Source organism: Lytechinus variegatus, chromosome 12 (genome assembly GCF_018143015.1).
Source record: "Lytechinus variegatus isolate NC3 chromosome 12, Lvar_3.0, whole genome shotgun sequence".
NCBI lineage: Eukaryota > Metazoa > Echinodermata > Echinoidea > Temnopleuroida > Toxopneustidae > Lytechinus > Lytechinus variegatus.
The window spans coordinates 9,686,515-9,711,455 of NC_054751.1; the positions used below are offsets into that span (position 1 = coordinate 9,686,515).

At 36.2% G+C, this 24,941-nt stretch overlaps 2 protein-coding genes across 2 annotated transcripts in view; one reads left to right on the forward strand and one right to left on the reverse strand.

Moving 5' to 3' along the window:
• The window catches only part of LOC121425091 (probable ATP-dependent RNA helicase DDX41), a 46,411-nt gene extending 43,831 nt beyond the window's left edge, over window positions 1-2,580 (reverse strand). The window contains exon 1 of the mRNA XM_041621064.1: window positions 2,446-2,580. Coding sequence (XP_041476998.1) covers window positions 2,446-2,496 — 51 coding nt within the window. The 5' untranslated portion in view covers window positions 2,497-2,580. The remainder of the gene's footprint in view (window positions 1-2,445) is intronic.
• Window positions 2,581-8,758: 6,178 nt separating this feature from the next.
• Window positions 8,759-22,330, forward strand: LOC121424777 (docking protein 3-like). The gene is made up of 3 exons (XM_041620551.1): window positions 8,759-8,934; window positions 17,163-17,577; window positions 19,726-22,330. The coding sequence occupies exons 1-3, from the start codon at window positions 8,905-8,907 to the stop codon at window positions 21,069-21,071; spliced, it is 1,791 nt and encodes a 596-aa protein (XP_041476485.1). The 5' UTR covers window positions 8,759-8,904; the 3' UTR covers window positions 21,072-22,330.
• The last annotated feature ends 2,611 nt before the right edge of the window (window positions 22,331-24,941 follow it).

The following is a 24,941-nucleotide window of genomic DNA, read 5'->3' on the forward strand; positions in this document are numbered from 1 at the left end:
TCAGTGTAAAAAATCAAGCATTTGCCCCAAAGAAAAATAGAAAATAAGCCAAACATTGCCACCCTTATTTTGTCACACATGGAGATATAACTGAGAACAAGGTCATATTATAACCTTGTTCATTGAATGAGTGAATACGCCCTCTATTGGTAGAAAGTAATATGGCAAGAAAATTTTCATTTTTCAATCTCTATTCCTAATTAAGAAAAAATAATTTAAAGAATCAAATTTAGATAAGACCCAAGTTATATGATGAATAGCAGTGTATTGGAAACTGACAGTGTAAAAAATCAAGCATTTGTCCCACAGAAAAAGAGGAAATAATCCAAAATTGCCACCCTTATTTTGCCACACATGGAGATGTAACTGAGAACAAGGGGCCCGTTTCTCAACACCGTCATAAGTCTAACTTCTTGACTAAATCGGAGATAGTGGGCTACTTGTCCGCTAACCGTTTCACGAAGCTCTCTTTACCAAGATCGGGTACAACAACCACACTAAATATTTATGACACCTCCGAACCTGTCACAACTTCATTCTTAATGACGTAGTGGCATCACGTGGGTAGACTATGACATGCAAAAGTGCCTAGAAATGTGAAAATTATAATCTTACGTAATCAATCAAAGATGTTGAAATTACATCAAAAAACAAGTTGGATAATGCATTCTATGATGATTGTAATACAAAGAATCTACAAAAACTGTTGGTAATACTCCACAAAACCATTCATTTTGAAATAGTAAAACAATTTATTTGATAAAGATTCTACATCAGGCCATCCATAAATGGACTCGTATTTGTCGTTTTCAGATCCCTATTAACATTTTGATAAATTCTATCTCTAATTTATACATAGAATTTGTCAAATAGTAAGTTTCAGTATCTAAGATTTAAAAGAGAATTGTTAAACTATATTTTGATGATGTTTGGAATCGTAAAATACCGTATAATTATCATCATTTTACAACAAAAACCGTTATGGTTTTGCTTTCGTAAACTATTAAAACTGGATATCCCGGGGGTACCCATCCCAACGTCCACATGTGATTTTTTTAGTCACGAGATCAATTATTCATAATTCCATTTTCTCAGCAATTGAATGCTCAAGTCTTCATGGTTTAAGTATGTATGGTGCATAATATACCTGTGCTATTATTCTTAAAAGGTGAAATTCCCAATTCATCACAATATTTGCAATTTTGTTATAATTTTTCTTTTTGAAAATTATGCTATTTTGTGACTAAGGCTACGTCTCGTCTGCCCTTTTTACCGATAATATCAATATCAATGTATTTTAGTTAGGAAGCCTTTCGAGAAACGGGTTTAGTATTTGGCAGTGTATACAGCCACACGCGTGTGTCTTTACCATCCAGCCACACGCGTGTGGTTATATCCAGAACACCTATTTGTGGATACCGCCACACGCCGCCAGTAATAACAGTAAAACGCGTATGTAGGTCTGACCGTCTATATCACGATCAAAATAACCTCATTTCTTCATTAAATTCTTACATTCTAAACCACTCTGATTTCTTTAAATCGTTTCAATTTCATTCTCACCGTCTTCTTTCCTTGCTTTTCTTGTCGTTACAAAAGGCCGCCTGTTAAATAGCAAATTTCCACACTTTTTCTACTTGTGTCGATTCTCTACTGACTCTAGGCTATGTGCGTGTACGTACGAAACTCGGGATTCGTGCATGCTTAACGCTTGGTACGAAAATTATTCGTACCAAACGTAAACGTAACCCAAACTGTGTATGTCTACTGCGCTGCGCTAACGCTGTATGGGTCTGCCACCGTACCGCGAAGGAAGCCAGAATCGACACAAGTAGAAAAAGAGAATTTGCTGTTAAACAGACGACCGTTTGTAACAAGACAAGAAAAGCAAGGAGAGAAGACGGTGAGAATGAAATTGAAATGATCTAAGGATATCAAAGGGGTTTAGAATGTAAGAATTTAATGAAGAAATGAGGTTATTTTGATCGTGATATAGACGGTCAGACCTACACACGTGTTTTACTGTTATTACTGGCGGCGTGTGGCGGTATCCACAGATAGGTGTTCTGGATATAACCACACGCGTGTGGCTGGATGGTAAAGACACACGCGTGTGGCTGGATGGTATTGGTAAAGACACACGCGTGTGGCTGTATACACTGCCTTAGTGGCAAGTAAGATTAGAACTAACTTCGTGGTTGGTGGATAAAGATATGACTAACTTGTCCAGGTGTTGAGAAACGGGCCCCAGGTTATAACCTTGTTCATTGAATGAGTGGAATGAGTGGGAGTTGTCCCTGATCCGTGCAAAATAAACTTAGGCCTAGGCCTACATGAAATGAAACACACGGGACACCATTGAGAAAAAAAGCTGATTCAATATTAACGCTACAATTAGATCTTTTAATTTAAAAATAACACATCAGAGTTATGCTGAATACTTACCAAGTGATGATTAGAATAAGAAGATGAGTCTGAATTCCGTTTCCCATCCATGGCTTGGTCATTAATAATAATATTTGCTATCAATCATCAGAAAAATCCGTCGCACTTTCGCATCAAGCAAATTGCGCAACGAAATTGAATAGGGCCTAGATAGTTTTGGTTCCAAGTGTAAACGGCATTTTTCCTTCAATATGTGCAATGTGTTTATTATTAGTTTTACTTTGTTTACATTTTTTTACTTTATTTGCTTTAATTTTAGTTATCGAACATAACTCCTTCTCTGATGTTAGTGGTAGAACACTATTCAAGACATTTAAAAGTCACTTGACTAATGCAACTTGATTTTGAGGGGGAAATCGAAAGTAAGCAAAGCGAACTAGCCAAAGACTGCATGGGGACAAAGATCCTACATGTAAGCCTTTAATACTTTATTTTCTTTTTTATTTTCATTTATATTTAATGTTTCATTTGTGAAAATATTGGTGTAAAAACTTCATATTGGCCAAACTTAAAGAAATTCGATGAAAATTATGTTGAATCATGATACATGTACAATTAATATTTCACAAAAGCAAAAATGCATGGGGCAGCAGCCGAGTGAATGACCGAGACAGATTTCACGAATGTATGCATTGAACTATTTCACCGGGAAAATACAAAACGTAAAATGTCATAACTTTGTTATTCCTTGCCCGACTTTTATGAAATTCCTAATTTTTGTTTGTCTGTTTATCTGTTAAAACCATAATTTTCAGCCTTGCCAATAGGAGGATCTCCATTGCATTAGTGATTGCAATATTCAAATGCTCATAACTTTCTCATTATCTGTCCGATTTTTCTCAAACTTTCTTTGTTCTTATTCTTTTATTTTTTATGTTTCGACACAAGCCTACTTGTTCCAAAGGTTTCATTCCCCCCTTAACCAAAATGGCATGGAAATTTCTAACATAAGTCTCGAGGGTAGCAAAGAAACGTATTTTTTGTCTTTTATAAATTAAAATTGAACTGAATTTTTATGTGAATTTTAATATATCGGTTTTTTCATTTCAATTCAATTTCAATTCAGTTTCTATTTAAATTTTTAACATGAAAAAGGGAAATATACAGAAATGCAAATCAATATAAACATAAATAATGAGCTTACACTTGGAAGTTGCCAATAACAACACAAACAAAATACGATAAAACCACTGACATAGATAGATTAAGCATTTTTAGAAGTATAGGGATCGGAGTACAAACAAAATACAATAAACTCATTATCATTTCCTAAGATGAATTTAACCTTCTCAGATATATGAATAGTTATATGCAGACTTTGAAAAAAACTGGAAGAAAAAAGAGACCAGTTTAGAAGTAAGGCTTGTGTAACCAGGCGGATCCAGCTTTCGCCAATGGGGGGGGGGGCGATTTTTTCACCCATATTCTCCCTGCTCATCGGCCGCTCAAAGTGGATTTTTGTTTGGTTCTTTGAAAGGGTAGTCATAACAGTCACTTCTTCTAGCTTAATTCTTTTTTAAAGAACATTAATATATGTATAATAATGTCATAAGCCCTATTTAGATAGTGCAAGCGCGAAGCGGGCGCTAAAACTTTTGGAAATTGTATGTATTTTGTCCTGAAAATTGAACATTCTGGGCAATTGTGATCCTGAACAAAATGAGTATGTAACTAAATAATTAATACTACGTTCATGATCAAAAAATTACCTTTTAACAACTGTTTGCAGTTAAGTTGTAAAGACGATACATATTTCAACAATCAAATAATGCAAGCGCGGAGCGCGAGCTAAAAAAAAACATTTGAAATTCCGACCTAAACATGCTAAACTGGACATTATAATCATGAACAGGATATTAGGAAAATAACTAAACAATGCGTGCATGCGCGAGCGAAAAAAAAATGAGGTTTAGACCTAAAATTATTTTGTAAATCATGAAAGGATTGGTCATTTGGTATCTTCTTATACAGTAATACGAGCGCGAAGCTCGATCAGAAAATTTTGATATACAATCTGATCTGAAACTGGATAATAAAGCACGTTTTGAATAATAAACATGCGTTCACTTGTTCCATATACTTAGACGTAGAATCTGGGTAATCTAAATACATTTTAAGTATGAAAATCAATAATGCAAGCCCGAAGCATTAGCTGAAAATATTTGATATTTTGGTCTGGAAAACGGTCAATTTAAGCACTAACTCAAGCGCTGTGTAGGATTTTTTTGAAGTGGATATAGATCGCACTTAACATGCGAGCGCGAAGCCCGAGCTGATATTTTATTTCAAAATGATAATTACTCCTCTTCCTAAGGGCGAGATGAAACTTATCGATATTCCATTCTGAAAAAATGGACTATTCAATTATTAGGAATTCATAAAAATGTTATTATCTAATTTATTAATCTGATAAGCCTAATAAGAGCCCAAAATTTGTTGAAAACTGAACATTTTAAGCACATTTGTAATTAAAAATAGGATGGGTTAAAATATTATCAACAAACAATGCGAGCGCAAATCGCGAGCCAAATTGAAAAGTGGATTTTTATGTATTTTTTATGGAATTAATGAAAAGGCATAACTCACCAATCAAAATGCGAGTGTGCAGCGCTAACTGATAGGTTTTGACAATTAGACCTGAAAAGGAATACTTTGAGAAATACAATTTATGGAATAAACGAAGAGAATATAGGTACTTGACTCCTCTCTTTTCCCTTCTTTTACTTCTTTCCCCCTTTTTTGTGCTCCGCCAAAAGGGGTGGGGGCAGGCCCCCTGGATCCGTCTATGCATAATGCTGATCATAGTATTACCAAAAGTATCTATCACTTTTGATGATGAGAGTTTAAGGCACCTTACGATTTGTTTGATGGCTATCGTTACAATGGTTTTGTACTATAAACAGTTAATATCCTAATGCGAGCGAGCCAATTTTCATTAGGTAGACAGAAAAACAACTTTCAATGATTGTGTAATTAAGGAGGAAATGCGGTGAGCGAGCCGTAGTGAGTGAGCTTTGAAAAAGGTTGCTTCAGTGGTTTCACATAATTTGCACAATTATTACATTAAAGAGAATAATAAGAGCAACTTATAATAACGAACATTTAAGGAGAAATGGAATTAGGATAAAGAGCAAATATTAAGGGTTAAACAGTCAATCTGTTAAAAGAAAATTCAGTTCTCTCTTGTTAGAGGTGAGATGAGATGAAAAAATAATGGGCTCATGATTATCGGAAATAAGGGTGCCTTATAAAATGATTAAGGTATCGATTTTACCAATATCATCAGTAACTAATCGTACTTTAGTTTGGTCTTTATCAAAAATTATCCACCACTTCCACAAAGATCACACACCCCTCCAGTTTATTCCAAGAATGTTCTGATTGGTTTATGATAAAAGTTATAACCATATTTAGAAGTCATGTATAACCATACTCTCATGATGCAGTGGATATAACCTTTGCAAAAAACTAAACGTAAGGATTTGTCATGGCCAAATTCTTGTAAAAATAGATCGAGTGTGAGAGCGGGTCGACTGCGCTAGAGAAAGGTTTCGTTTCCAGAATGCAAAACTTGAACACTTTGACAGCATTTTTTAAAAGAGGAATTCGCGCATCATTAAAAGTAGTATTAATCATTAGATGATATAAAAAAAATACAATTTCTGTCTTGAAAAGTGTGTGTGTGTGTGAGGGGGGGGGGGGTATTTGAACATACCACCCACTCTAGGGGGATTATATCCCTAACCCCCCCCCCCAGAAATTTACGCCCGTGATGGTTATGAATGATAAAAACTATCCTGAAAAAAAAGAGCATGGGGTAGGAGCTCCACTACAAAAAAGATAAGAAAAGGGGGAAAATGGAGTGGGGGAAAGGGAAAAGTAGAAGGTTGAATCTGTATTATCAAAATAATCAAGGGAGTTTGTTGTAAGAGTGTGTCTGTTTGTACTTTTCGTTTTAAACTTTCTCTCTTTTATTCCAGAGGAATTCTGGAGCAGTGAATATAAAAGTGTTTCAATTTTTGTGCCGTACGAATCCCTGGCAGGTGATACAAATGAATTTGACTATTTGCGTAATGGTGAATTTTATTATTAAATTTACTCGAAAAAAAATCCAATATCATGATTTCACATAATTTTTTCTTTCTCTATGCTTATTTTTCTCCCTCTTTTTATTTTATTTATTTTTTTCATTTATTTATTCATTTACTTATTCATTTATTTTTATTATCTATTTTTTTTTTTGGGGGGGGGGGTGGGAACTTTGTGGAAGAGGTCCGCAATCAAACCTCCACCCAACCCAGAGTAACCCATCTTTATATACCATGCTACCCTCTATCGCTTGTGTGTTCTTAGAACTACTGACACATCTCTATTAATAGTTGGTATCTAGCCAAGTGTTTGAAACGTGATATCCGGTAGGGTGAACATAGGTCATACTCAACAAAGTATTGAGCTTTCACCCCCACCCCCATTAAGAAAAATAACCCCAATACAAAAGGAAAAACATGTCCATGCACTTAAACATTAAGGCCAAAAAATAAATAAATAGAAAAAATATAATAAGAATGCGGCAAAATATGATACACTGTTATTACGCTGTAAAATATGCATAGGGAGGTAGACCCTGGCGAAAAGTTTGCTGTAAAAATACCAGAAATAGTTAGATAATAATAAAAGATTTAGGAAAATACATCTGAGATTAAGATCGTAATTAGATTTTAGTTTTCTTTTTTAATTCATGGCGGTATGCGTGCACCTGCCCCATATTATAATATGCATATTTTCCCCCTTTTTTTATGTTTATAATGACTAAAAGCGGGTGTGAAAAGATTTGTCTGTGGATTGATATAATGAAGGTACACAAAACTTTGAATAGATCTTAATTCCTTTTGTGGAGAAATTAAAAATTTCAGTCCCCACACGATAGATGGGGAAGCTGCTGTTAGCATCTTACCTTACCAATACTACTACTACTACTTATTATCAGTCATTAAAAAAAGATGATGGATTTTCAACGCAGAGTACCAAGATGAGGGTTCATGGATAAAATTCTAATAAAAAAATATAGCAGAGGCGTCGGAACCCGGGGGGGGGGGCACTGGGCAGAGAGCCTTTGCCCAAAAAATTCCTCGGAGGAAAAAGTTTCTTTTTTTCAAAATGCACAATGCCCTTTTTTTCAAAATGAAATGTGCCCCTTTTCTGAAATACAATTTTTAGGTAAAACGTAATACATTTCAGGTAAGAAAATCTCAGAATTTTCGGCTCACGTTCCGCGCTCGCAATTAACCATTGTTTAGTAAGGTACTCATCCTGTTCATAGTTACAAAAATGCTTAGAATGCCCAGTTTTTAGGTTGGAATAATTTTTCAGCTCGTGCTTAGCACTCGCTTTATTCGATTGTTGAACCATTCATGAGTCACTAAATACAGTCCTTAACAAGATTATTTTCTGGTCAGTATTTTAAAAATTTCAGCCCGCGATTCGCGGTCACATTAATTATTTAGTTATATACCTATGCATCTTTTTCATGACTACAAAAACTGCTCGAATAATTTTCATGTCTTAACATGAAATGTTCAAAAGTTTGAGCTCGATCGCGCTCGCAACATTATCGCAAGGATGCCCTTTTAATGAGTAATTAGCGCCATAATTGACCAAAAAAAATAGCTTTACAACTTCAGATTTTAAAATATTTCAAAACCGCTCGTTCGCTATAATACGCTCACTCGCAGAAAATAATGGAGCCTAAATATATATTATATCAATCAGAAATCACTTCAAAAAGGCTTTGCTCAAATTAATTACCACTGACAAAACACACATACATAATCCCCTGATAATCTCATGGTGAATATATCCGTTTGCACATTCCCACTTTGAATTATAAGTGCCCTTATTAGCTATGCCCCCAGCGAAAATATATTCCACCGCCCCTGATAGAGTCAGGTATTAGTGAGCACATGAAAGGTTTGAATGGATGGATCGACTTGTCAATGATGGCATTTGGGGAAAGTTCCACTCAGTTTGATCGGGCAGAATCAGAACACACAGCTAGGCCTACGTTTTCTCTCGATCAAGCGATATAGTCGCAAAAAGGAACTGACTTAGACTGAAACTCTCTTGCCTCATATCACCCCCCCCCCCCCCCCGCTTAGTACGTTCAAAAATTTATGCGAAACACGGAACTTGCTAGAGGCGAATATTTTAAAAAAGTATTAAGCTTTTCTAAAGACTAGTTGTCGGTAGCTCTTGGCGAGCGACCCCACCCCCAATGCGAGCGTTCGAACGAGTCGGGCCCTTGGTCCAATGGTCCACATGTACTGTATGTTTGTGCGAAAAGCAAGAGATCGCTCAAAAAGCAAAGTACATACAATCTGAGCAGACGAATTTCCTCTTCCTCTGTGAAATTGGCGGAACATTCTGTATGAAGCCTAGCAGGGCTAGGCCTCACTTGGAATCATGGATGGCACTTTGTGGAGATATCAGAAGGTGAGAAACAGAGTTATGAATTCATCCACTTGTCACAAGTTGTTTTCCTTCTAAACAAAGTCCGATTTAAGATCTTTGCTCCACCTGTCATGCCTGTGTACAGATTTTAATTGTCCTTGTTGAATGTTGTGTATGCGCTCTTTACACGTATACTAATACCATTTCCGGGTTGTTGACGGTGTGAAGCCAATGATTATTTTGAAGTTGTACACAATTTGAATTATTGAATATATCATCGTTTTATTGCGTGATTACAAGTTTTATTGAGATTATACTTTGCACATCCTACTGCGGGGGGTAGTGGCACTAGTAGGCCTATAGCTATAGCAGTAGTTCATGCATGTGGACTCTACTTTAAAGTACTAGACAAGCTCTTTTGTGAGAGAGCTCTGCCTCTGCAAAATCTCATTTTTATGATTTCAAACTCAGTCATACTCGTGACAATGTCTTAATTAATGTATCAATTATTTAATAAATGAATACGTGTTTTAGACTGATTGAATTCATGAAGTGGAATGAACTAACAATCAAAATGAGAAAGAAATCATGAAGGTCAAGTTTTCGTAAAGCTGTCGACTGTTTTGGGACATCTGTTATAACAATAAGTGTTAAATATGTTAAAATACCTGAAGAGATGGGATTTTGTTATCTTTTATATTATGTCTTTTTAATTTGTAAGTATTTTAGTCTTTGTTAACTTTTGTAATATAGTTGTTTGTCATATATGTATTAGAGACTATATTGAGTAGATACACAATATGTAATGAATTGTTCATTTTTAACAAACATTTTTTTTACAAATGTATCTGCCTAAAACAGTTAAACTACAAGGGCCAGACTTGACTAGCACTCTGCATTCATACTATTCAAATGTTATTTTCTGGTTCTTATTATCCTTGCTATTCTATGTATATGTAACTATTTGGCTATAAAGTTGTAAAATTATTGCATTATATTATAACAAATTCATTCATTCAAATGACTGAATGGGTGATCTGATACATGTAGATTGGTTCTGTTATTCATGATCTACATTTTTTTTTCAACTAACATTATTGTTACAGTACACAGTACTGGTAGTAGTATCAGAACAAAAGAATATACCATATTTCACAATCAATCAAATTGAAAAGTGAAAGAACAAAACTACAAAAGAAATCTTGATTATTGTAATATAAGTGCATTTAACATTAATTGCCACTCTCTCTAACCTTAGCCTTAAAGGACAGTACTGTGCAGAATATGTCACTGACATTGACAATTTGACCGCAGTCCTAGTATTTGTGATTTAGGTATACAAATTTTGATAAAAATTCAATTTGTCACTATTCCAGTCTATAACCACTTATTCACTGCTACCATCCGGCCTGTGGATAATCTACAGGTAGGACTACGGTATGCCAATGCTGTATTGAGCACACACTTTAAAAAATCATTAAAATATCACTTTTGTGACCAAAATTACTTATTTCCATACAGTTGCAATTCAATTTTCATTAGTAACTTAGGATAATTTTTGTATTGACCAGAGCGCTTATAAACTTGAATTTTTGGCATATTTTTGTGTATGCCCTCTATTGGTGGAAAGTACATATGGCAAGAAAATTTTCATTTTTCAATCTCTATTTTTAATCAAGAAAAAATAATTTAAAGAATCAAATTTACATAAGAGCCAAGTTATATGATGAATAGCTGTAATGAAAACGGACAGTGTAATAAAATCAAGCATTTGTCCCATAGAAAAAGAGAGAAAATAAGCCAAACATTGCCACCCTTACTTTGCCACACATGGAGATGTACATGTAAACTGAGAACAAGGTTATATCATAACCTTGTTCATTGAATGAGTGGTCAGATACACTACGTATTACATGTATGCCAGCCATATGTTGGGTCTCTTTCCAAACAATACTTTTAATAATAAAACTGTGTTCAGGGGCAGATCCAGGATTTTCCGAAAGGGGGGGGGGCAAATTTTTTGGAGGAAAATTTTGACAAGCCACCCCCCCCCAAAAAAAAAAAGGTTTTTAACCACAAATTAAGGATATTTTGTGCCAGAAAAAATTTGATAAGCAAAAGAAAAAATTGATTAATTAAAAAAAGGTCTCCAATTTAAAAGGGGGGGGGGCACATCTCATGCTCCCCTCTGGATCCGCGCCTGACTGTGTTCCTCATGTTCTTATTGGTGTTGGAGATCTTTAGTGTGATTGCTTTCAGCTTACAGAAGAGCTCATTATTTCACAAAGGTCAGGAAATTGTATCTACATGTATACCGATATGTGGTTTTACTCCGGGGGGGGGGGGGGCCACTTACATTGACGAGTGGATACCATGCGCGGCCAAAAAAACACGTAAAAAGGATGTCTTTTTCACGATAGGGCACGTTACGTACGTAACGTGATAAGGGTGTCAAAAACACAAAAATAGTGGAAAAAGGGTATCTATTTCGCGAGGAAAATTACAGGTTTAGGGTCGAATTTGCGGGGATGATAAAACAAAATTAAAATGTTTTATAAAGGATGTCCTTTTTGCCCCAACACTTCGTGTTTAGAGTCCGATTTGCGCGAGGTGTAGAAGGTGGGGTCGTACTTAACCAAATAAGGTAAAGCCGACGACCGATGGACCCGTAACAATAAAACATTCCTGTACTTGTTTAGGGGTTCATTTCAGGGAATATTTGCCAAGAGTATCGTTTTGTTTCCAATACTTGTTAAGGGTAGGGTTTCACACGCCAATACTTGTTAAGGGGTGCATTTTCAGAATATGGAAATTACGTGTTTAGGGTGCTTTTCGAGACCCCATGGTCGCGTATGGTATCCCCCGTGAATGGAAGTGGCCCCCCCCCCCCCCCGGGGTTTTACAGACTTTCTCATGAAATCTGTGTTTGCTGCAACTCCTTTTCATTTAGATCAGTTCACCACAAACTGTTTTGAGTTTGAATGACATTGACATTTGTAGTGTCTCCCCAAACTGGTGGCAGCAGTGGGATTTAACCCATGCAGTATCGAACAGAGGTCTATTTACTTGAATTTCAATATTGTACTCAATTATAGATGTCATTTGTAGTGTCTCCCCAAACTGGTGGCAGCAGTGGGATTCTAACCCATGCAGTATCGAACAGAGATCCATTTACTTCAATTTCAATATTGTACTCAATTATAGATGTCATTTGTAGTGTCTCCCTCAAACTGGTGGCAGCAGTGGGATTCTATTCACTTGAATTTCGATATTGTACACAATTATATGATACCCCATGACCTACAGTGTATTGTCTCTTTATTTCTTCCTATTTCTAAAGATTGTCTTGTTTATGTGCCTAACTGCCTATTTAATAGTCCGGGGGGGGGAGGCAATCAAATATATTGCTGTATCACGCGTGACCCCAAAAAACACGTTTTAAAGGGGTGTATTTTCAGTTTTGGACATGGGCCCGTGCGTGCACTCGTTTAGGGTATCAAAACACAGATTTTCTTTTTTAAAAAAGGGGTACCATACTTTTTGAAAGACTGGTCAATGGTCAATCGCAGGGCCAAACATATTTAGGGTATGTGTTTTTTCTCCAGGCTTTTTCCACGGGGCCATACTCTGGTGAAAACTTGTTTATAGGGGCCAAAATGTGTAAATAAAGCCCGCAAAAAAAAACCTGTTAAGGGGGTATTTTGCACACAGGAAAAAAACTCATTCAGGGGGTGTTTGGAAATAATTTGGCCACGCGTGTGTACAGCAATACATTTGACTGTATATTAAGGGGGAAGTTCACACTGAAGAAATTATTTTTTTCTGCTATTTTAACAACAAACTTTTTGTCAAGGTGAACTTCCCCTTTAAGTGGTACAAGAGTTAGATATATGCAATGAGCAAGCTGATGATGTCCATAATAGATCCATGTGATGTCATACCCCCACTTGTGATTTTGTATTAAAGGACAAGTCCACCCTAACAAAAAGCTGATTTGAATAGAAAGAGAAAATTCAAACAAGCATATCACTGAAAATTTCATCAAAATCAGATGTAAAATAAGAAAGTTATTATATTTTAGTTTTGCTTAATTTCACAAAACAGTTATATGCACATCCTGTTTGGTATGCAAATGAGAGGATTGATGACATCACCCACTCACTATATCTTTTGTATTTTGTTATATGAAGTATGAAATATTTTGATTTTCTCGTCATGTCATGTGAAACGAAGTTTCATTCCTCCCTGAACGTGTGGAAGTCCATTATTTTAACAATTTGTGGTTCAGGAAAGGAGGTCTGTAATTGTCAAATTTGGAAAAAAATTGAAATATTGTATAATTCAAACAATGAAAAACAAAAGAAATAGTGAGTGAGTGACATCATCGACTCTCTCATTTGCATATCACTGAGTTGAGCATAGAACTGTTTTATGAAAAATAAGCGAAACTTTAAAATGTCATAATTTTTTTATTTTACATCCGATTTTGATGAAGTTTTCAGCGTTATTCATGTTTGATTTTCTCAATTTATTTAAATCAACTGTTTTCTGGTGTGGACTTGACCTTAAAATTTTGTCCACCAATCTGATGTATTAATGCATTTAAAAGCTAATATGGTAGTGCATCTTGAAGTTACCCCACAAAAACGTGGTGTTACGCTTCTCAATTTTCATTCGCTTTAATATACGATATCTCAGTTAAGGAGAGAGATATATTGTTAGGACATTGGTATCATTTTTATCATGTCTGTAGAAATGAGCGAAATAGCACGTAAATTCGCCACACTGAGTGATAGAATGAAAAATGGTGACGGTGGAGGGGGGAGAAGCAACTTGTTTTGTTACAAGGGAGACAATATGATGCGTCACGGTCACTGTATGATAATATTAAATGATTATAATTTCATCATCATGTAATAACAAAAGAGAAAGGAAAGTGGGGCCATGACATCATCAGCAATAATAATACACTGTCCCATGTGTGCTTATTTGTGTTGTGATCTTCAGTGTGAACATTTTTCAGCGTATATTTCCAAATTTCACAAAGTTCAGTTTATGTAACTGTACTAGATCTAGATCCTCGATGATATAATGACAATTAAGCCTGGTTTTACAGACTTTCTCGTGAAAACAGTGTTTACTGCAACTACTTTCATTTATCTTTAATCGACCTCTGGCAGCCTGGCACTTACATGTAATATTAGATGCACAATCATTTTATTGTTTTACGACACTTCACATTGGAAAGTGAAATTTCATTTACATTACAATTACTGAATCATAAATTATGCCCCTTGATGATGAATATTGGCAAGTAGCAAGTGTTTTTTCCTCTCTTTTTTCCCTCTTGAATTGAATTGATTCCCAGGGTTTTCATCTGCTATTAATCATGTGCTCGAAAGAAAAGCAAACCACTGAAAATCAGATATTATTTGGATATGTGTCCTAGATTGTATATTTTGGACAAGTATGTACATGTACTACATGTACCTGTGGTGCCAGGTAAAAATGGCAAAGGTAATAATGGCAGAGGTAAAAATGGCAGAGGTAAAAATGGCTGAGGAAAAATGGCAGAGGTAAAAATGGCAGAGGTACATGTACATGTAACAATGGCAGAGGTAATAATAACAGGTAATAATGGTAGAGGTTAAAATGGCAGAGGTATCATTCTATCAACCTGTTTTGAAGGAGAAGTTCACCCTGACAAATGGTTAACCGTAAAAAATAGGAGAAAAATATATTTGTGAATGTTTGAGGAAAGCCCATCGAAGATTAAGCAAGTTATTATAAATCTTATTCTTTTATCTGTGACGTCATATACAATCTGCACCAAAATGTATACTTTTCAATTTTTTAATCAGTGGGTCCTTATTGCTAAAAAAATCTTTCAGGGGCGGATGTGAAATGATTTTTTATGTTGATATACTTAAGGTACAATAAAAAACATCTTAATTTTTTTTAATGACATTATATTGATATTTTTCACTACACCATATGTGGAGATAGACTGCTCGCAAATGACGCCACCATTAAAATATAAAATTCTAATAGCTTTTTAAATCTTTCATGCATTCGCTAAAACCCTTACCAATATTGTTTTAATTATTTTCTATTATTTTTACAATAAATTTAAGTTTTTGTCAGGGTGAATTTTCCCTTTAATGAATTAAGACAAGTACAATAATTGAGATCCAAAGTGTGCTTCAAATTTGAATATCAGAGGAGCGATTTGACCCGGGGGGGGGGGGCACTCGACCAAAAAAGTGGTAGGGGTGTGCCGCAAGCAAGACAAAAAACAGGGGCCTTGGAGCGGGCTTATTGTAAAAAGGAGGGTCCTCGGAACTACAATTTTGTGAAAACGGGGGTCCTTGGAACGGATCGCCAGCGTGTGAGTACGAGCGTATGCACCCCTATGGAACTAGCACGCGTGCATGATGCAGCTAGCGCGGCCTCCGCCGGGTGCGCTCAGGCAGAGATGATGGTCGGACATCGCCCGGCGGCCGCTTTTCACCAAAATTGCAGCAGATCAATGCGACCAGAATGGCGTAATGAAATATATGCGAAGCTTTGGAGCGGATTTCTTTCTTTTTTTTACTTGATAAGAACAAAATGCTTTGCCTTGGAGCGGCTTTCTTTGTTTTTTTTTCTCAATAAGACAAAAATGCTATGCCTTGGAACGGAAATTTGGGTGTAAAAATGGGGGTCCTTTCCGCGGCACATACCCACTATGCATTATATACTGAGTGCCCCCCCCCCAGGGATTTGACATGAAGGCCGTGCATGAAAGTCGAGGAAACAAATACCAACTCAACTCGATTTGGTGCAGAAGATCTACAGTATGATTTTAAAATTTTACCCTTTCCATTAGTTCAACATTAGCATTCTAATTTTCTTCTCAAAACATTTTTTATTAAATGTACTGTACATGGAGAGGCTTTTGGAATTTTTTTTGCAGGGGGTTTAACACTGGTCATTTATACCTCTGTCATACCTCTGCCACTTTTACCTCTGCCACTTTTACCTTTGCCATTTTTACCTCTGCCATTTTTACCTTTGCCATGTTTACCTCTGCCATTTTTACCTTTGCCATTTTCACCTCTGCCATTTTTACCTCTGCCATTTTTACCTCTGCCATTTTTACCTCTGCCATTTTTACCTTTGCCATTTTTACCTTTGCCATTTTTACTTTTGCCATTTGTACCTCTGCCATTTTTACCTCTGCCATTTTTACACTGAGCCGTACCTGTGGCTAGTCCACAGCAATGCTCATATTGTGGAGAAACTTTGTCATCTGAATACTTTCCTTGATTTTGACTGACTGAGAAGCATGGTGTCTCACTGTTACTATGGTAATTGTCAGACAAATCACACTATTTTAGTTTTTATGAAAGATTTGACAAGATCTTTATCTGATGTGATCAACTTGTCAGTTTTGTATGGATTCTAATTGCTACGATAGATTCATCTTGAAATGTCAAATCTGTTTGGTTTGGTAAAAAAAAAGAAGATCATGGCTGCACTCTTCGCAACATTAGACCCTTCTTGAGATCAAGGATTCAACACATAGTGAAGTCACTAAGACACTGTTATTACACTCATTATACTTTCTAAATCTAGTTTACTGGAAATTGGATTTCAAAACCAGTTCACATAAAGTGGCCTTATTGCTATGTGAACACTCTTAAAGGGTTAAATGTTTCTCGCGAAATTTGAAACTGCAGCATAGACACTCTACACACAGTATAGAATGTAGCGTAGCGCACTCAAAATGTGCAAAGATGGCTTTCCAAAGAACGGTGGTGTCCTCACGCTAAAACCAGTCTAACAAAGCAAAGCGATCTTGAAACATCGCGAGGTGGTTTTGCGAACTGATTTGGAAGATCGCTTCTACCGTCTCATTACGCGTTAAACTATTTTCCACTAAACTAGTTTTAGGGCCCCATGATGAGAACGGGGTCTATGTTGCATGGTATTAACCAACTCACCAGCATCAAATAGAATTCAGGGTCTACATGAAATAAATCATCAGCGATATGATGACAATCAACCTCCCCAATGAAGTAGGTAGTATGAAGCCCAAATGTAACTAGACGATCTCAAATTTTTGGTATCCGCCTGATAAAAGGGTTGATTCAAACGTTAATGTGAAGCGCAAGGCTTTAATGATAAAGGTAATTTCAGATGTACAAGCTACATGTACAGTAGCTATCATTAAAGGACTCAGATATTGTGATTTATTTTTTTTTATTCTGCCATTTTGTTGAATGCAGGTCTCAATAGGCTTGAAGAAATGGGTGAAAAACACAGCCAAACTGTCATGGGCAACTCCCCAAGCCAACTATGGTACGCTGACCCTTACGGATAGAGAAAAGAAAGTACAAATTAAGCTGAGCAACACATCCAAGTTTGAGACAATGCCTGCTCAGTACAAAAACCGAGACCACACTTTCGAGGTGACATGCATGGAAGAGAAGGTGCACCTGCTGGCAGCGGAAGATGGGGAACATTTATTCCAGTGGCTCAGCAAGATGCACGATGTAGCAGGCTTGAGGAAAGACCACCTGTTTGGAGGAGGCGGGGGAGGAGGAGGAGGAGGAGGCTGTGGAGGCGGAAAATCAGAAAACCAAGGAGTATTAGAAGTGGAGTCGGAGCTGCAGGACAATCTTTTGTATGATTCTTATGATAGTAAGTACTGAACTTGAATATACTATTTATTTCTGTGACTTAAACATTTAGGAAAATTTTCCCCCATTTATTATCTCCTGTTAGGAAAGAAATATTTCATCTTGCTTATCTAAGTAACTGTTGAAAAATTACTAATCCAACCTTTAAGATACTAGTGTTATAAATTATAATTCATTTTTTAAAGTTTTTGACGTTTCATTTCTTCCCATCATCCCATGTCAAAATCAACATTCACCTGATGACTTATTTGATCACAAACCTGTCTGCACATACATGGTTATGACAAGTATCTCCATCTTATCATAATGGTTATTGTCACTAGTGGTGATATTACACTCTTCCACAAGGAGTCCATTTTTTTATTTTCAATTATAAAAAGCAAAAAAAAGAATGTTACATACATACATGTATTTAATAGAGTAAAGGTGAGGAAGTATTGGTGTTCCAGTGATCTCATCGGCTACATGTATAAAACTCATTTTCATTCAGCTAATGTATAGTTCAAATTTTATTACGGGAGGGAACATTGTGATATTTGTGACTCTTTAGATATTCATGAGGTTTGTATACTTATGAGGAAGCTACATGTATGATCAAAAGATTCTACGCATGATCAGAGGAAGGTAATTTGTACTCTAGAGAGTGACATGATGGTTTAATATCTAATTAGATAAGCACCAACTTTGATCATGTCTTGATTATTTAAATATTCTTTTTGAATTAAGGTTTGCATTTACATCCACAAAAAACAACAACGCGTCCATGAACGACTGGTATTTCAAAGTTTGCCAAGTACATTCTGCAATATGCTATGATATATACAAGCAGGAATGCAACAAATACCTTCATAAAGTGTTCATGTGTGTTCAATTCTAGTCAACTGGTCTATTCAATTTCTTCATCCTGCTATGTAAGGCAAGCTTAAGTAATATCTTGCTTTGAAATCTGCCTATCATAATGAAAGAAATGAAAGGTCATTTGACAAAAATTGTCCATGAATTAACTGCGAACTGGTCTATTAATGGATGGTACTTAAAGAAACCTTGGAGGTGTTTCACAAAGATTTAAGTATGACTTAGAGTTGCACTTAAATGCTGACGCGTACATGATGCAATGCGCAATCTTATTGATTATACGCGGTAGTGCACGTCCTATTGGCATGATCTGACCAATGCGGTCATGCCTTTTATATCACAGGCAATTAGGCATTTAAGTGCGACTCTAATGGGGTGTTGCACGAAACTTGTGATCAATTGCATGTCTATTTTCGTTCGTGAAATCAAGCACATGCCGTGCAATTGCAAAGTTGCGATTGATTACTAATCTGCTCCATGAAACAAGGAGTGTAATCCAACTTGCTAAAGTTAAAAGTGATCATCAACTGTAAAATTGCAACAGAATATTTGCGATTGATTGCAAATATTTTTTTGCAACACCCCCTAAGCCATACTTAAACCTTTGTGAAACACCCCCCCTTGTTTGCTACATGTATCACACCACAAGAGAAAGAGGTTGTTGGAAGCAGTGGTGGACCTGGTAGGGGCACATTTGACCCATCCTTACCTCCCCCCCCCCCCCTTGTGAGGCTTAGAAAATTATGTTAAATGAAAAACATCATGTTTACTCAAGTGAAGACCTTTGGGGGAGCAAAAGGACAAACAAAAAATTGAACAATAATATTCCCCCCCCCTTGGAAAATCTTTGATCCGCTCCTGATTGGAAAAATCGATAAACATGATACTGCATCCAATATGGTAATCATATAGCATACTGTACATTCACATGCTTTATGTGGGTTTGTTGGGTTTGGAAGGGCTTGGAGATTTTTAAAGACATTGTGTTATGCTTTCCAAAAAAATTATTTTCGATAATAAGCTGATTTTCCCAAGTACATGTAGCCTTGTCACCCTGTTGAGGATACTATACATTCCAATTACAAAGTAGATTTGTAAACATGTAAAGTGAATAATTCAGATGTAACTACATGTACCGGTATGCATTTCTTTTGTAACATTCGACAAGGATGGTTTTTCCGTGATCAGAAATATTGAAAGTGAAACTAAAGCAAGCATCACTGGCAAACAAACTTTACAGGTTTTGTTTTCCTGATAATGGATTTTCTTCTCTCTCTTCTTTTTACCCAAACAGATAAAACCTTTCCAGTAACAATCAAATCCTACAATTTCACGGAACCGATAACTCTCACAGGAAATTACAACCTGCAGCTAGATTCTATGAAACTGTCCTTGATAGAAGCTTCCACTGGGAAGAACATCTTGTCATGGCCTTACAGATACCTTAGGCGGTATGGACGAGAAACAAACTCATTCTCAATGGAAGTTGGTAGGAGATGTACCTCAGGGGAGGGTTTGATTCGGTTCAATGTCGAGGATGGAAACAAAGTGTTTGCTGCCATTCAGGAGTTTGTTTCCGCAATGACTGGTAGGAATTTTTCTTCATCAAGCACACCAACTACACCCACAACTGCTCCTCAAGCTCCACCTTCCTTTACTCCAGCTCCAACCGAGCCCAAAGCACCAGCAGCAAACCAAGTTGTAAAGAACCAGGGGGTAAAAGTTTTACCATCACCACGTGACAGAACACACTCTGCAGGGTCCCGTAACATAGCCCCAAAGCCTGCTAACCGAACAAAATATTCCAATCGCGGTGCGCAGTCAGTGGACGATGTCAGCAGGAGCGAACCCATCGATCAGTGCTACTCCTCGGTTTCTGATGAAGCAATTGATCTTGCTAAGAAGCTACCGTCTCCCAAAACACGGAAAGGTCCTCCGATAGACTTTGAACCAGAGCAGCATTATGACGTGGCTTCTGAACCTATGCCAAAGCAGTGGCCTCAGGTGCAGAGAAGACAAACTGCAAATGGCGAGAGCAATGGGACCAAAGCTATTCCAACATCTAGGGTCTCTAACAGTTCTGGGGATAAGTCTTCCTCCAAAGTAGACACTTTGAACAATGAAATGTCAGGTGTGGTCATAGAGGATAATGCAGACCCAGGTTTATATTCTACCTTGGAAACGCCCCAAGGAATGGATGGAGCAGCAGCAGCAGATGCTTCACAGGTTTACTCAGAAGCCAGTGACCATGACCACATTTACGACCACCTTGCGCGACAGAAGCTTGGAAATTCTTCCGCTGCCCCACGTCTTCCTCCCCCAAACGCCAAACCTGCTGCCGTGTCTAAAGCTTCCGCTGCATCTGCAGCAAAATCGTCTCCACAAGAAGAAGATGACATGCTGTATGACCACCTCAATCGTGGCCAAACTGGAAGCGCTCAGCCTGGCAACAGTCCTGTAGGAGCAGTTCCTGAGGATGCTTATGATATTTTGAGCCTGGATGCCCCTTCCGGTTCACCAACAGAGAGTGGCTACCTAGTCAGTTCATACCCGTCCTCAACGGTTCCAGAGGAGTCGGAATATGCAGAGGCAAATGATGCAAATTTTAATTATGATGAAAATCTATACGAAGTTGCCTGAGGGTGATCAATTTTAAGATTATGCAGTCTACAACTGCACTCAAATCTTCAGGCATCTATCGTACAATGACATATTTTACTAACACCTAGATAGAAGCATGCTTTTTCAGCTATTTTGATTTTATTTCCTTCTTAAAATACTATTTACTAAATCTCAGGCTTTGATTTTCTACTCCTGATGAGAGAGTTGTAATTAAATGCAACTCCCAAACATCAACTGTAACTTTATTTTTATCCGTAATGAGATTCATCTGATTGGTAGAACTCAAAACAAATTTTCATCTTTTCACAATCAATTTGATTTTACCTTGAGAGCTTTCGTTCTGCAGGCTTTTTCAGACTATGCCTGACTCACCGTAGATGGTTAGTTTTGGCAGCGCAGCAGTCTGTGAGAACGGGATTTCTACTATGTACATTCCCATTTTTTATTCCCATGCTTGATATGAGTTGCAGTTACATGTAAACTCATTCTGCAAATTATTTTTTTCCTTTTTTTTTCCTGCACTATTTTCCTCTCAAAAAGAATATTAGGGTTTGGATTAAAGTTTAGTCTTGAATTTAAGGCTACTCAATTATCAAACAGTAGCATAATTCAACTGTCAACTAAATTCCATCTTTCACTTTCTCTCTATTTCTCTCTCTCTCGTTGTCCCCCCCCCCCCAGTACAGTATATTTATCCTGTGGTTCAATTGTACAGGAAATACTGTTTTCGCTTCTGGCTTCCTCTGTGACTTATCATTTTATACTCAGAGGAAAAGGGACTTGAAACCTGGCCCTTGTCACACAAAACTTAGCTATTGATGATAAAGGTTATTACATATGATAATCATTGCAATCAACTGAAACAGGGTCTACGATCAAACACCATGTTTTGCAATATGAAGCCTTTTACCCTAAAAATTTTTCCCTAAATTTTTATCAATAGATACTGGCCAGAATCCTAAAAAAAAACACTGACGAATGACACCATTCCATGACTCTGGCATGTTAAAGATATGAAAGGACATTTCAGAATTCTGCTATAATATCAAATTACTCTCAGACTCTATGAATATATACTTGTTTATAGTAATTCAATACTCTGTTTTCATCAGGTTCCGTGTTCTTCACTGTAAACAAGGGATATATTGATTTTTCATTTAGTAGGGAAATTGCAGAAATATTTATACATGATTGAACACCTCTATCTTACAACAGTATTTAACACGTGTGTACTGTTATCTTTATAGGTTTTGGTGAACAGTGCAGTAATAATTATGAATTATGAATTATATTTAGTGGTCACAAATGCCCAACTTGCAATTTTTTCCTTCGTACTTTTTGTAAATTCACAATTATTTTGTATGGTTAATCAAAAGATCAACCACAGAAAAAAATCATTCTATAAACTCTTGTACTGTTATATATATATATATAAGTTCCATGATTGCACCGTATATTTGTACATGTATATAGAAAAGTGCTTTCATTAACAATTTTCTACTTGCTACAAAAACAACACAGCAAGAAACTATATAGTCAAGATTTTTTTTCTAATTCAGTACTACTTATATTTCATAAATTTTGTTCATAACTATAAATTTATATGCAATAATAAGATAAAGTGCATTTAACTGAATCCGCAACTGCAAATTGCTGTCAATTTATAATGTCCAGGATAAAGTTCATAGTTTCCTGGACGATTGTCATAATATTGGCTTTCTCTTGATATTGTATATGCTCGGAAGCAACGCATGTTTAGGTTGAGGTAAAAGAGAAAATGGGAAAAAGTGCACAGTAAAAACGCTGCCCCTTTATTATCTTCATAGTAGTGTGTAAATGTATCTGCTGGAACAGTACAGTGACACAAGCATAATATAGAGGGATCATTCTATTATAAAGTATATATTTCATACATGTTATCAGAAACTCCTATTATACTAAGTATATAGTGAATTATGGTTCTATGGAATCAAAATGTAATATGGAATTTCAATCAACAAAAGGACCAGTTGATTTGAGTAATCTGGATGAGTCTTGATATAGATATAATGAAAGAAAAAATATATAATCCTAATCTTGCAAACGCAAATTGATTATTAAATATCAGACATCTTGAGAAAAGTCATTTCAGGGAAAGTTTGTGTTTTGTTTAATTCCTTTTTTTTCTTCTTGATTTATTTATGAGAATAAAGAGAATGAAACTTTTGGAATATTTTTGCTTGTGTGAGAACTGCAAAATTAAATAATCAGATCAGTGAAAATTTGAGAAAAATGGACCAACAATACATGTAGTTATTAAAAAGCATTTGAAAGCTATCGAGATCTTCCAATCCCACCGAGGTGTGTGCTTTCATACAAGAACATTCTCTCCCCTTCTAATGGTACATGTAGTACAAACCAATGGGTTGCGATATGATGGTTCATATTTGAAGAGGGTTGAGATTGAAATCAATTGACTAAAAAGCTATGGCAATCTACAGGTTCAATGCCCAATATTAGGGTTCTCATGTGAATAGGATGGAGCATGAATTCAACCAATGTATTTGGTTCTATAATTTTCATGAAATTCCCACATAAATCACCTGGTTCGTAATGCATTGGGTGAGAGATTACGGTTCCAGAGCTGCCAACCAGTACATTTTTGCAACCAAACTGCGACAGTACTTTTTTTTTCTTTAAAAAATACGATTTTGTAATTTCTTTTTTTTTTACAATATTGTAATTAAGAAAAATCATCTCTATATGTCTCTATTTCATAAAACGTACACAAATATGGTAATTGGATGAATGTAATTTCAGGTAACTTGTTTTTTTTTCTAGATAATTTTGTTAAAATCAGGGGGAGATATACACATGTTTCAATCTTTTGCTTTTTTTTCATCTGCAAGAGCAGTGCGCATTTTATCAGAGAACAGGCTTGCGATTGTTACGTTGAGACAATTTAAAAAAAAAAACCCTCTTTTTTCCCCCCTTCTAAGAATACTTTTTTTATTTTTGAAGGTTGACAGGTCTCTATTACTCCAAAATCAATTGATGCTTGCCATAAGTACTACGGCATAGAATTATCTTGTATGCAGCTTGAGCGCCGTGATGAGCATGTGCGCCGCAATCGGGACTCCTTTTTTTTATTTTCAAATTTTGGCAGGCCTGCTATATGCATAACAGTGTGCATTTTATGATAAAATGCATTTTTTTTTGGGGGGGGGGAATAGAGGTTTTTCTTATCACAGAATACAATTTTTCATTCCCAGAGGTTGGCATGTCTAGTTCATATGTGAATATAACTGAGCATGAATTCAACCAATTGACTACCAAGTTCAGTAATTCCTAGAAATTTCACTAATTAACCACCAAGTTCATTGACCAGTGTATTAAAAGATTTGAGTTTATATTTGAACAGGGTTGAACTTGTTTCTCATGTAGCGCCAACACAATCACTCTATAAGCGACTTCTCTTTTTTTTTCAGGAATTCTGATTCGCGTTTTTCACAGGGATATTCCTTCATTCCTCTTAATGTTTTTTCTTTCATATTACCATTAATATTTCTTTCTTTTTATTTCACTTTCACTATAGATTTATAGAGCACAGTTACAATCCAACTAACATTATGTATATACTTTACTGCACCAAAATAGCTTCTGATATGTTTATGGTCGCTTGAAAACTAACCTTTCTGTTAATGATCTTAGAAACATCATTCATGTAGCTGTATCTTTGGTTGTATTCACCCTGTGTACTCTAATCATGCCTAACATTCATCATATTCTTCATTTTTCACCCCTCATTTAGGTTGGCTCAATTGCTTCCCACGTACCACCAACGCAGTCACTCTATGAGTGATTTCTACATGCGTGATAGGTTAGCATCTGTATGTTTAGTCATGAGAT

What these genes read in the sequence shown, in the direction of transcription:
- LOC121424777 (XM_041620551.1), top strand. Translation starts at nt 8,905, where the DNA reads ATGGATGGCACTTTGTGGAGATATCAGAAG. An exon ending in CTTTGTGGAGATATCAGAAG is followed by an intron (nt 8,935 to 17,162) that starts GTGAGAAACAGA and finishes TGTTGAATGCAG; the next exon opens with GTCTCAATAGGCTTGAAGAA. An exon ending in TTTGTATGATTCTTATGATA is followed by an intron (nt 17,578 to 19,725) that starts GTAAGTACTGAA and finishes TTACCCAAACAG; the next exon opens with ATAAAACCTTTCCAGTAACA.